Source organism: Talpa europaea (genome assembly GCF_964194135.1).
Source record: "Talpa europaea genome assembly, chromosome: 5".
NCBI lineage: Eukaryota > Metazoa > Chordata > Mammalia > Eulipotyphla > Talpidae > Talpa > Talpa europaea.
The window spans coordinates 33735337-33747806 of NC_140071.1; the positions used below are offsets into that span (position 1 = coordinate 33735337).

General features: G+C 39.4%; 1 protein-coding gene across 1 annotated transcript in view; it reads right to left on the bottom strand.

The window, feature by feature from the left end:
- Positions 1-11928, bottom strand: part of FAM81B (family with sequence similarity 81 member B) — a gene marked incomplete at its 3' end in the record, with an annotated part of 52718 nt that extends 40790 nt beyond the window's left edge. The window contains exons 1-2 of the mRNA XM_084233077.1: positions 11821-11928; positions 8287-8351 (exon numbers count right to left, since the gene is read on the bottom strand). Coding sequence (XP_084089203.1) covers positions 8287-8330 — 44 coding nt within the window. The 5' untranslated portion in view covers positions 8331-8351; positions 11821-11928. The remainder of the gene's footprint in view (positions 1-8286; positions 8352-11820) is intronic.
- Between the last annotated feature and the right edge of the window lie 542 nt (positions 11929-12470).

A 12470-nucleotide genomic window follows, 5' to 3' on the forward strand; every position in this document is an offset into this window, starting at 1 on the left:
CCACTTTGATCATCCACCCACCCCCCACATACCCCCCTCCGCCCCACCCCCTCTGGTGCCCTCTGTTCTATAGTTAGCTTTCTAGGGTTAGTCTTTAGTTTGGCTTAATTTGACCCTTTGTTTTGTTTCTTTATGCTCCACATGTAAGTGACAGCACCTGATATTTGTCTTTCTTTTTCTGACATTTTGCTTAATACAATCCCTTCCAGCTCTATGCATGTTGCCACAAAATGACAAGAGTTTATCATTTTTGATAACTGAGTAGTATTCTATTGTTTATATATGCCGTAGCCTCCTGATACACTCCTCTGTTTTTTTGGCATTTAGGTTTTCTATAATTTTATTGTTATAATAGTGCTGTGAACATGTATTTTCTATAGTTTCTCCATTGCTTCATAACCTTCCTCTGTAACTGCCATGGATTTGGGTGGCTATAGAAATTTCCATTACAGGGTCCTTGTGCCCTGGTGGCACAAGGGGTTGAGACGCAACCTGTGAAGCTGTTCACAGCCACTGCAGCATGAGTTCGATGCCTGACCAGGGAGCTACTCACATGGCACAGCAGATCTCTCCTGCCTCACCCGCTGCTCCCCTCAGCAGTGTACTTCAGTCAATCTGCCTATTCTGCTCCCCACTCTGTCTCTGATGAATCCTCTCACACACACCCCCGTGGCTCTGGCCTCTACCCAATTATTGTATGCATAAATAAATAAAATCTTTAAAAAAATAAATTTCCATTACAGAGAATCTGAATTTTACAGAAATATGAATGCTTTAAGTGGGTGAAGGGAGCAACTGAATTTGGTGGGCATAGTTCAGGGAGAAGCAAAGAAAGCCAGGGGGGTTGGATCAGCACAGGGTCTGTGTGGAGGGTCCAGGAAAGGGAGGGCTCCAAATAGTGATGACACTAAAAAGAGAGACTCAAGGAAGAAACTGGGGGAAGATGGCATTAATGGAGTTTCCTTGCTTTTCTCTTGGAAGAATAATTTGGAGTAGCCAGATAAACACTGGAATTGAATGATCTTGTGACTTGGGGCAAAACCAGTGCACTGCATGAACATCAAAGATCAGTACTGACCATGTGCAACAGAAGAGACACTGAGGAAATTCAACTCTTAAGCAATAAAGTATATGTAGAGGAGAAGCATCTGCAGGAGTGGGAACCATGTTTCAAGCCCATGACCAATGAGTGCACAGCTGCTTGCTGTGGATGTAACCAAGGAGAGATGAGTGGCAGATGTTAGGGTAAGGCAGGTGAACAACACAGGGAGTAAAACATAGCTCAGAAAGGCATGATTCACCACCCCCACTTTCCTCAGGATTGGGTGGATAGAGGGGATCAAGTAGATAGTGTGAAACTGAGCTGAAAAGCACTGAAAAGCTTCACGGAAAGCTCAGTGTGCAGACTGTCAAAAAGTGGGTCTGAAAGCCAGAGGGGCGGGCTAGCAGCTGTAACACAAACACATGCTGCACCCACACAGACTACCAACACCAGCGATGGGTCCCTCCCTCCAGGACCATTGAAGATTTAAGTAAGAAAATGAAGGAGATGCAGAATATAAAGGATCAAGAGATTAAAAAAAAAAACAACTAAAAGAACACCTGATAGGTCCTATTCCATAGAAATCTCTCACAATAACTCTAAGCCTCCGCTCTGAGCCATGGAGACTGACCTGAACCTGAACCCAGTAGAGTTTATGCTCACACGGGAGCATAAACTCCTAGGCATGGCAAGAATCCAGTGAGGGAACCTCCCCAGTGGCTCAGAGGTTGAGCACTGGGCTGCGAAGCTGCCCACAGCTTCTGCAGCGCCGGTTAGATTCCCCGCCACCCGCCGGCGAGGGTCCCACATGGCGCGCAGACCTCTCCTGCCGCCCGCTGCTCCCCTCAGCAGTGTGCTTCGGTCCTTCTGCCTGCTCTGCTCCCCGCTCTGGCTCTGGTGAATTCTCTCACCCTCCTGCGCTTCTGACTGTACCCAGTGCTTGTATAAATAATAAATAAATCTTTAAAAAAAAAATAAAAAGAATCCAGTGAGTCTACTGGGGCGGAAGGGACTGGCTTCAGCTGGCAACTCCTGACCTCACTGATTTGGGGGCAATGTTCAGTTTGTTTAGTTGCTGCAGAGTCTTGCCCATCACAGCTGGTGGTGGTTGGGGGATGGGGGGCTGTGAGAAGATGCTAGAGAGAGCATAAAAGACTGTAGTGTGGTTGAAAGCAGTACCTTTGAGGCAGAGTTAAGATGATATGGTTCCAGGCTGCCTTCACCCCACCAAAAGACCCCTATGGAAGAAGATCGGACGTCTGTGGTTGCACCCTATCTTTCCACGCTGCAGGGGAGTGGTTGGGTTGAGGGTAGAGGGTACATCTGGGGTCGCATGTGGAGGCATAGCTAGCAGGTGGTGTGGGAAGGGGAGTGGTTGAAATAATAGACTTTGGGGTATGTAGCCTTCCTTCTGTTATAACATTGATTGACCTTAGTCAAATATATGATTCCTCTAGACCCCAGGGGATGTTAAGGAACAATGCAGGATGGGAGAGTGTCTACCAGGTAACAAAAAAAATTCCTTGGCAAGCAACCAAGAGTGCTCCATGCATCCCTTTAGAAAATAAATTCTGTGGACTGTTTTGAGCTTTCTACTGGGGAACTAGCTGCCCTCAAAGATGGATATGATATTGCAAAATAAATCCTAAATATCTCCAAACTAACATGTCCTATTCCATAGAAATCTCAAACAATAGCGTTTTTTACTTCCTTTCTATGTACTAAAATGTGAAATCCATCTTCATCATGTAGCAACAAAAACAGTGCATCATGGAATAATAAAATGTCTGCCATGGTATAAGAAAAAACCTTGAAAATGAAAACTTTCCAGACCTTGAGTGCCATAAGAAATCATTAATCATTTATTATTTTACCCATTTGGCTTACTGATAGTTTTATGTGTCTGAATTTGAAATGTCAGTTTCTGGCTGTCAGCCAGAACTTTATCTTCCTAAAATGTGCACCTGAGAGAATTCCTGGTGTGTGTGTGCGTGTGTGTGTGCGTGTGTGTATTGCTTCAGTTTTCCTCAGAAAACTCAGTATACACTTGTATTTCCCTGACCCAGTCAGTATCATAGCTCACGTTTATACTCCCCTCTTTTTCATCTCAGCCGTCTGCTCCTTTGCTGTGTCCGCCACACCACAGAAACTGCTTTTTTCCCTGTATCCAACGGGCCCACTCCCTCATCTCCTGGTTTTTACTCATATGACAACTTCTCAACGGGACTTGCCACACCAGGCTATCATCTAACAATGCTGTCTCTTCTTCCTTCTAGAAACTCCATGAAAGCAGGGGTTTTGTTTTGTACGCCAAAGACTTTCCAAGTGCCTGGCATGTAGTAGATGCTCAATAAGTATTTGTAAAGTGAAAAGTGGTGATAACCAGTTTCTGAAGACTAAGGAATCTCAGGGATGGAAGAGTGACATTGTTGATCCATTGGGCAAATATTTGGGTCCTCTATATCCAATGATAAGAAACTTTTTTTTCCCCAGAGGATGATTAATTAAAAACAAAAAAGTTTATGAGCAGAATTTGTTTTTCATTCAAAATTAAATTTCATGGAGGAATAATGTGTGTTCTTAAATATTAGCCCCTTACTTTATTACAGAACAGAATTTTGTTTAGAAACTGCAAATAGATGTTTTCATTCCTGGAAATGACATCTGGATCTCATCTTGAACCCAGTCCTCGGCACTCAGGCTGTCCATCATCCATCACTTAAAATCATACCCCATTTTCAGAAAGGCAGAGAATGCCCAGAGAAGAAAAGGCATTTTCTTTTCTCAAGGTCATATAGCTAATCGGAGGCAGATTTAAGAGTGGACTTGGAGACTGGTCTTCTCGCAATGCTCCTTTCGCCAGCAGAAGAAAAAGAAAAAAGTCTGTGGTGCTTCTCTGCTCAACTAAACTTAAATGAGCATTTGATACAAATTTGATGGACGTCTGCTCACTGTGAATCCATGAACAAGTAGGAATCAGATTTATGGCCTTTCATATAATGTTGCTATAATTGTCCTATAAAAGATTGCAAGCATTCCGCCTACCCCTGCCCTGGGGATTATGAACATGACCTAACATTTAACAAGTACTGAAAACATGTGGGTGTTGTTTCAACTGCCAGAAGCTGAGAAAGGCCCTGTCTTTTTAATGTGTTTATCTTTTTTATAAGATAGGCATTGCCTCTGTTTTGTTTTGTTTTTTTTTTCTGCTGGGATTTTATCTTTTTTAGTTGTATTTTTATTTTATTTTTATTTTTTTTAAAGATTTATTTATTTATACATACAAGCACTGGGTACAGTAAGAAGCGCGGGAGGGTGAGAGAATTCACCAGAGCCAGAGCGGGGAGCAGAACAGGCAGAAGGACCGAAGTACACTGCTGAGGGGAGCAGCGGGTGGCAGGAGAGGTCTGCACGCCTTCTGGGACCCTCCTCTGGTGGCCGGGGAGCAGGTGGGGATCGAACAGGCGCTGCAGAGGTAGCAGGCAGCTTCGTAACCCAGCGCTCAACCGCTGCGCCACTGGGGAGGACCTGTATTTTTATTTTTTGATGTAGCATTGGTTTATAGCACTTTCTATTATTTAAAAATAAAGGTTCACATCTTTTTAGATGTTTGTTTCCATGCCACATCCATTGCCAAAGCAGCTGCAATCGTCCCACACAATCTACTGGACCTCCTCTCCCCTTCGCAACCCACTCTTTCCCTCTGCCTCTGGTAGCCTCAACTCCACAGTCAAATTTCTAGGGTTTGTCTTGGTTTAGTTTTGTCTATTTCTTTTTTTTTTAGCTTCTCCATGTTCCACATATAAATGAACTCATCTGCTAGTCCTCTTTCTCCTTCTGACATTTTACTTAGCATAATCTCTCTGTTTCTACCCATGTCGTAGCAAATGGCAATATTTCATCTTTTTCTTAAATAGTTGAGTAGTATTCCACTGTGTGTATATATATATACACACACACACATCTGTTGTCGGGCATTTAGGTTGTTTCCATAACTTGACTACTACCAATAGTGCTGCAATGTACATAAAAGTACAAATATATCTGTTAAATTAGTATTTTTGTATTCTTTGGGTAGATATCTAGGAGTAGAATTGCTTGATCATGTGCTAATTGCATTTTTAATATTTTGAGACACCTCTGTACTATTTTCCATAAGAACTGAAAATCATTAAAACAAAAAGATACCAGGCCTATCTGGTGGCACAAGGGGTTAAGTCTCAGCACTATGAAGCTATTGGCAGCCACTGCAGCACAAGTTCAACCCCAAGCCAGAGAGCTGACCCACATGGTGCAGCAGACCTCTCCTGTCTCACCCGCTGCTCCCCTCAGCAGGGTATTTTAGTAGATCTACCTGTTCTGCTCCCACTCTGTCTCTGGTGAATCCTCTCACCTCCCCCCACCTCTGGCCTGTACCCAAGTTCTTGTGTGCATAAATAAATAAATCTTAAAAAAATCCCAAAAGGATAACTTAGTGAATGGGAGAAAATATTTGCATATACATTCAACTAGGGGCTAATATCCTTCATCTATAAATATCTCATACAACTCAACAAAAAGAAAACAAGAAAAAGAAAACAAAATGTAGCAGAAATGCTTAATAGAGACTTCTCCAAAGAAGATACACAGATGGCCAACAGACAGGGAATTGCAAGGGCACAGTGAGATATTACCATACAACCGTGAGAATGGCCCCTATCAAAAAGACCAGAAAAGCCTTCCCGGTGGCCCAGTGGGTTGAGCACAGTGCTGTGAAGCTGTCCGCAGCCTCTGCAGCGCGGTTTGATTCCCAGCCGGCCAAGGAAATTCCCACATGGGTGCCAGACCTCTCCTGTCTTGCCCGCTGCTCCCCTCAGCAGTGTATTTCAGTCAGTCTGCCTGCTCTGTCTCTGGTGAATCCTCTCACCCTCCTGCACCTCTGTCCTATACCCCAGCTATTGTATAAATAAAAAATAAATCTTAAAAAAAAAAAAAAAGACCAGGAAAAAACAAGTGCTGGCAAGGCTGTGGAGAAAAAGGAACCCTCTTACACTGCTGGTGGGAATGTAGACAACATTTTTACTTTTTTGTTATTATTTGTTTTTAGTATTATCTATAAATACAAGTATATCCTATGTATTTATAAGGCAGAAGCTCTGGATATTTAACATACATATTTAGACAATTTAATGAATTTATAAGGACTTTAACTTGTGTTAGTACCCTGTTTATAAATCAATGCATTTGTTGTCACTCAATGAATAATATGACTTGAAGGATAAAGTTATTTTTTAAATTATTGGCTTTTATGTTTATTTTATTGTATTCAACCTGTCAACTCCAAATATGCTCACTGATGATTGAAATGCCTGAATGCTGTTTTGTTTTCCTGGCTATTACCTAACACTCCTTTAAGCAGAGCTCTGGAATCAATTTCACCATTGCTCTCCATAAAACCAGTCAACTATAGTTCCTCAGGGATCATTATTCAATACCCGGTGATAGGTAATTGCAGAGGTACCCAAAAGCATGAGGTCACAGAGTCCATGTTTTTAGGAAGCTTCTGCCTGCTGTTAGAGTTTATAGATGAGAGCCCGAAACTAACCATGTCAGGTGGTACACAGAAAGTTCTAGTAGTCATGTGGCTTAGAACAATGGAAGGAGGCAGAAAAAACAAAGGTAGAAATATATGTTTGGCCAGATAATCTTCATAATTCTTTTGCTTTGAATTAGAGAATATTTTCCCCATTGGCTTAATTTTAGTTTTTCATGAATCTGAGAAATGACAAAAAAAGTTCCTTGGATTTCTTTTTAGGTTTGTTTCATATTCCAGGAATGTCTCCCCCTCATCTCCTTGGATGTAGGTGACCAGCCTGGGTGAAGAAAATCCACTTGAGTTTTTATTGAAATTTGACTGCTAAGAAGAATGATTTCCAGTTTCTATTTGTCAGGTGGAGAGTCAAGAAGAACAAGTCCTCTTTTTTCCATAGAAGGTAAGGCTTGCTACTATCTCCATTTATGATGATGATTTTTGTATATAGCACATTCATTGTCCTTAATTCAGGAAAATTTTCATCTATCCAAATGCCACATTTTTAAATACTACAAAATTCTTTCCCTTTGTTTGGTTCTATTTTCTCTAAATTATAGCCTCATTATCCCTATGAGAAAATACAAGTTGTAGGCAGCATGAAAATCAGGACCCAAATAATTTGGTTTAAATATTTTAAATGTATTAAATTCAATTAACTAAGGAACATGGGGATTCTCAATTGTGAATATATTGTGATTAAAATCTACCTTATCCTTGCTCATCTTTATTGTTAAAGGTAATTTAAAAGTGAAAATGCAGTGTTTAGATTTTTCTATTCATATTGACTTCTTTCATTTGTTTGTGATTATCTTTCTTGGGGGGTATGATATCTATTTTAGGATTAGAATTATTTTAAAGCTGATACGGGGCACTAGAGAACATCTAGTCTAACCACTTCATTTGGTAAATGAAGAAATCAGAGGCCAGAGATATTATGGAACTGGTGGAGACCACACATAAAATTATTGGACATTCATGGGCATGTCAGACCAAATCCTTGTATAAATGCATAAAACAACTAATATTAATATGAATTGATCTAATCCTGCCTTTACAAACTGGACCTCCAGGATCTTTCGGACATTGTGGATGTACATTAATATAATTTGAAGCCCCCAGAGCTGTCGGTCCAGGTATGTCACTATAACTAGTAGAAACAAAATTTTCAGGTGATTAATTTGATAATATTTCAATTTTTTTCTGAGTTTTTAATCTGGTTTATTTTGAAAGTCATGGCTAACTATATCTGATCTTGTCATATGCCATCCATTGTCTATGTTGAATTGCCTTTTTTCAGATTTATTTATTTATGCATAGAAGAACTGGAGTGTAGGCTAGAGGTGTAGGGGGTGAGATGATTCACCAGAGACAGAGTGGGGAGGAGAACAGGCAGATATACTAAGGGGATCTTTATCTATATGCTGAGGGGATCTTTATTCATACATCTACAGTAACCTATGGAGGTTATTTAAAAGAGGAAGCAGTAAAATCTTGCCTTGTCAATCAGAAAGGAAAGAATAGAGACGTTTGTCTTTCAGAGAAGGTTTTATGTAATATCTTCTGAAAGTAGAGGGCTAATTTAGTTTAACTCAAAGACCTCATTCAAGTACTTTAATCTCTCATAGAATCATTAAATACAATACGTAGTCAAAACAGTAATCTATAAACTTACTTGTCAACATATTCAACTAGATCTGTAGAATTCTTGGTTGACATTTTGACTGGAGATAATCTTACCTAAAACAAAGGTCATGAATTTAAAATATATCATCAGCTACCACACACAGGGAAAACTTATCTACCTATCCTTATATAAATGTTTTAAGTAAAATAAAAATGCAGACACATACACACACTATATATACACACACACATACATACATACATACATACATACATGTATATGTATAGTATAGATCACAGACTATCAGCCCAGTTAATCTTGCACTTGTCCCATTTGTACAGCTAGAGACTAAAACAAAAATCAAGTTCAGGGAAGATACTAAAGAAGTGCAGTTCATAGATTTATTATTATTTATTTATTATTATAGAAAGGCCAAAGCCATAGATTATTCTTAGATAATTTTAAATGAACTATCTAGTGATTATTGACCAAGTTACTAAAGAAGTCCTCACAGAATGAATTATTTCTGATGTACTGAATTCTGAGGGGAATCAGCTAATTTTCAAAGATAAAGTCACAAACTAGAAAACTAGTTTATCCAGGTAATTTTGGTTTCTAAGAAGCCTAGATGTTAGATTATTGTAGTCAATGAGAAATAAAAGCACAGAGCACAGTTATGTACAAAACTTAACAGTATTAAAGATAGCTGGTGATTTAAGCACAACTAATTCAATAAATTGGCCCTACTAGAAATTTCTATTTGCCTGAAAGTTCATAATTTTGTAGTGTTTCTAGGAGGAAAGAGGATACCAAGTGTACTCACTGTTTCACAAATGCTGAAACTTTTGAACTTTAATTTTTTTTATTTTTAAGTTTAAACACATCACACAGACTTATCCTCATTTTAATAGCCTGTCACTGAAGTGGATTCAATGGGAAGTGTAAGTTTTGAAGTTAAAACAAAACACATTCCTAGTATATTTTTTCTTGCTTTATATTACTGTATACTATAACACTGGGCAGACCATGTTAAGACCCATATACAGAATTCATGCCTTTTGTAAATACCTTAATTTATTTCTAAAGATTTATTTATTTATACAAGAACCAGGGTATAGGCCAGATGCGCGGGAGGGTAAGAGGATTCACCAGAGACAGACCGGGGAATAGAACAGGCAGACTGACAAAATACACTGCTGAGGGGAGCAGCAGGTGAGACAGGAGAGGTCTGCAGTGCCATGTGGGACCTTCGCCGCCTGGCCGGGATTGAACCTGTGCTGCAGAGGCTGGGGACAGCTTCACAGTGCTGCGCTCAACTGCCTGCACCACCAGGGAGGCCCTAAATACCTTAATTCTTAACTTAGGGCCTAAGAAGCTTAGCTGGAATGCTCTCTCTGCCAATAAAACTTAAAATTAAAAACAAAGTCCATTATTAAAAAAAAAAGAAGTCCATTATCAGGGAAACTAATAAGGAGCATCTGACAATAGTGAGACTATCTTGACCCAGCCCACTCGGTGGTGGAGAACAGGCTAGTGGCTGCTCAAGATGGAGCTGGTGAACCTCCATGACAGTGCTTTAGAACCTTCCCAATCCTCTGTTGTTGATGGGCTCTGCAGTGGGTCTAATACTTGTTTTTTTAAAAGATTAATTTATTTTTATACAAGAATTGGGGTACACGTCAGAGATGTGGGGGTGAGGGGTGAGAGGACACCCAAAGACAGAGCAGGGAATAGAACAAGCAGACAGACCAAAGTACACTGCTGAGGGGAGCAGCGGGCGAGACTAGAGGTCTGTCCTGCCATGTGGGTTTCTCCCTGGCCAGCTGGAATTTCAATTCGTGCTGCAGTGGCTGCGGATTGCTTCATAGGTTGCGTCTTAACCCCTGCGCCACCAGGAAGGCCAGGGTCTAATACTTTTACGCCCGGTTCTTCTCCTAGACAGTGGATACACTGGGCCACAGGGTGCCCAGGTGTCCACATTATGAAATCATTTCAACTCCCCAGGGAACTTGACTGGCTTGCTTTGTCTTTCACTCCAGTTTCTGCCTGGAACATTACTGAAGTTTGAGCTCCTCATCTATTTAATGCCTGCTCTTTCATTCTCATCTTTCCCTGGCCACCCTCTGACCTCTGGGAGTCTGTTTGTTGTATTTCCTCAATAACTACCTGCACAGCTCTTTGTAAATACTTGTGAAATGAATTTTCCATCCAAGAATTACTGGGTTATTGTATTCCTTTTTCCCTTCTGGAGTAAAACTATTGGAGGGGTCTATGTATCTATATCTTTATATAATTGTTATATATATCTTTATATATTTACATAGATATAAACATAAAAATCTCCAATTTATAGATACAAGCTTTATTTTATGAATTTATTAATTGGAAGACTATAAATAACGTCCCCTTAAAAACACACCTGCAAATCACATACTTTTCAAGTAGCAAATGCTAAACTTAATGATGGAATTTGGAAAAATATAGAAAAGTAAGAGACAGAGGAAAAAAAGTCCCCACACATTGTGCTACTTCGATCAAAAGCTGTTAACATTATGGGCCATTAATTTCCTCTTTTCTCTAGGCAGTTTTTTTTTCTATATCTAAGATAGTATTTGAAGTTTTATGTTTTTGTTAATTGAATACTGGAATCAGTTCTGTTTCGTTCCTCTACCTACTGTTCAAAATGAAATTATATCAAAATTGTCTCAAAGTGATACATTTTGGTGGTTATTGTGGAACTTTTTCACCATGATGTGATTGCATTCTTCCAACTACCCTGTAAGTGCGAACTGCTACTCTTACCTATGGATAACATTTGTTAACTTAAGTCACTGAAATCCTCTTTTATTTCAGAAAGAATTTCAGATGTTTATTTTTATAGGTGAGGGATCTGAAGGTCAGCGAAGTAGTGGACTTGCTCCAGATCATATAGATGATAACACTCATAACTATCGACAGACTCCTTCCTACTTCCTTTACCTTAGAGGCTAATTCAAACACCACATCTTTTTTTTTTTGTGATAGAACTAATTAGCCCATTTTACAGAAGAGAATACAGAGAAATTAAGTAATTGGCCAAAGTCACACAGTGAGTGTGTTCTAGAGCCAACAGAAATCAGGACCTAATATTGGACCGGCTTTCCAGCATTCTTTCCAGCACAAGAGCCCTGTGTCTGCTGGCCAGGTGTTATGAGAATTCCAAAGCAAAGTTTAAAATAATGGCTTATTTGAGAATGATTTTTAATTAATAGGAAAATTTAACAGCTACATTCTATTTAGTTATACTCTTTCTCAATGTTCTAAAGTCTATACTTTGAATTTATCATAGTTCCTTTTGAATCTTGGTAAAAATAAAGGATTTTTTGGTTCAATTTTTGGCCTCACATATTAAAATTTAGTCCAAAACCTATCACAAATCGAGACCTTTTTCCTTTTCAGCTTGTGCTGTCACATTGTCAAAGCAGAACACACAGGAAATGTGGGAGAATGAAAAGAAAAACAAAGCCTCCAGGACTCCTTGAACACTCTAAGCAATACTAAGTTTTAAAGAAACAGCAAAATATTCTATTTTTAATATGAATATCTAGAAGTACTTGCTTTCTTTTCTTGGTCACTGACTGAGCCAGGAGAGGGGCCATCAGGTTTATCTTGCTGCTCCTCCGCGGTGGGAAAGGCACTTATGTTTACATCGGTATCTAGGCAACCAGAATGCTGAATCAGATCAGGAACTGTAGCAAGTGAATTTTTGCAGTGGTGGTAATTTTTTTTTCTAATTGAAAGCAGTTTCTGTTCATATGGCAGAGGTTTTACACTTTGCCTCCTCCATGTTCCCCTTACTCAATTCTCCCCCAGGCCCTCATCACACCTGTAGTTTACTAGAAGAGCTTATCATAAAAGGACTTTCATAAGACATTTAGAGAACTTTGTTGAGATGCAATCATTTAGATCAAACCACTCTGAAATAACAGGGAATAACTTCTCCTCCTATTGTGCCCAAGTCAGCCAAGAGTCTTCTTCAGGATTTATTACTGTGCTTATATGTAGTAGCATAATAAATAATAAGACGTATAATTGGTAAGAAGTATAAGTAAAAGAGAAAAGCATGAGAAATTTAGAAACCTGAAATAATCTATGAAATAAATACCTGAACTCATCATGCTTGATTTGATTTCCTGGTCTTATTTTTGTCGATTTGATTTTTTGGAAAGGATACAGAGATTTTTTTTTTTCTC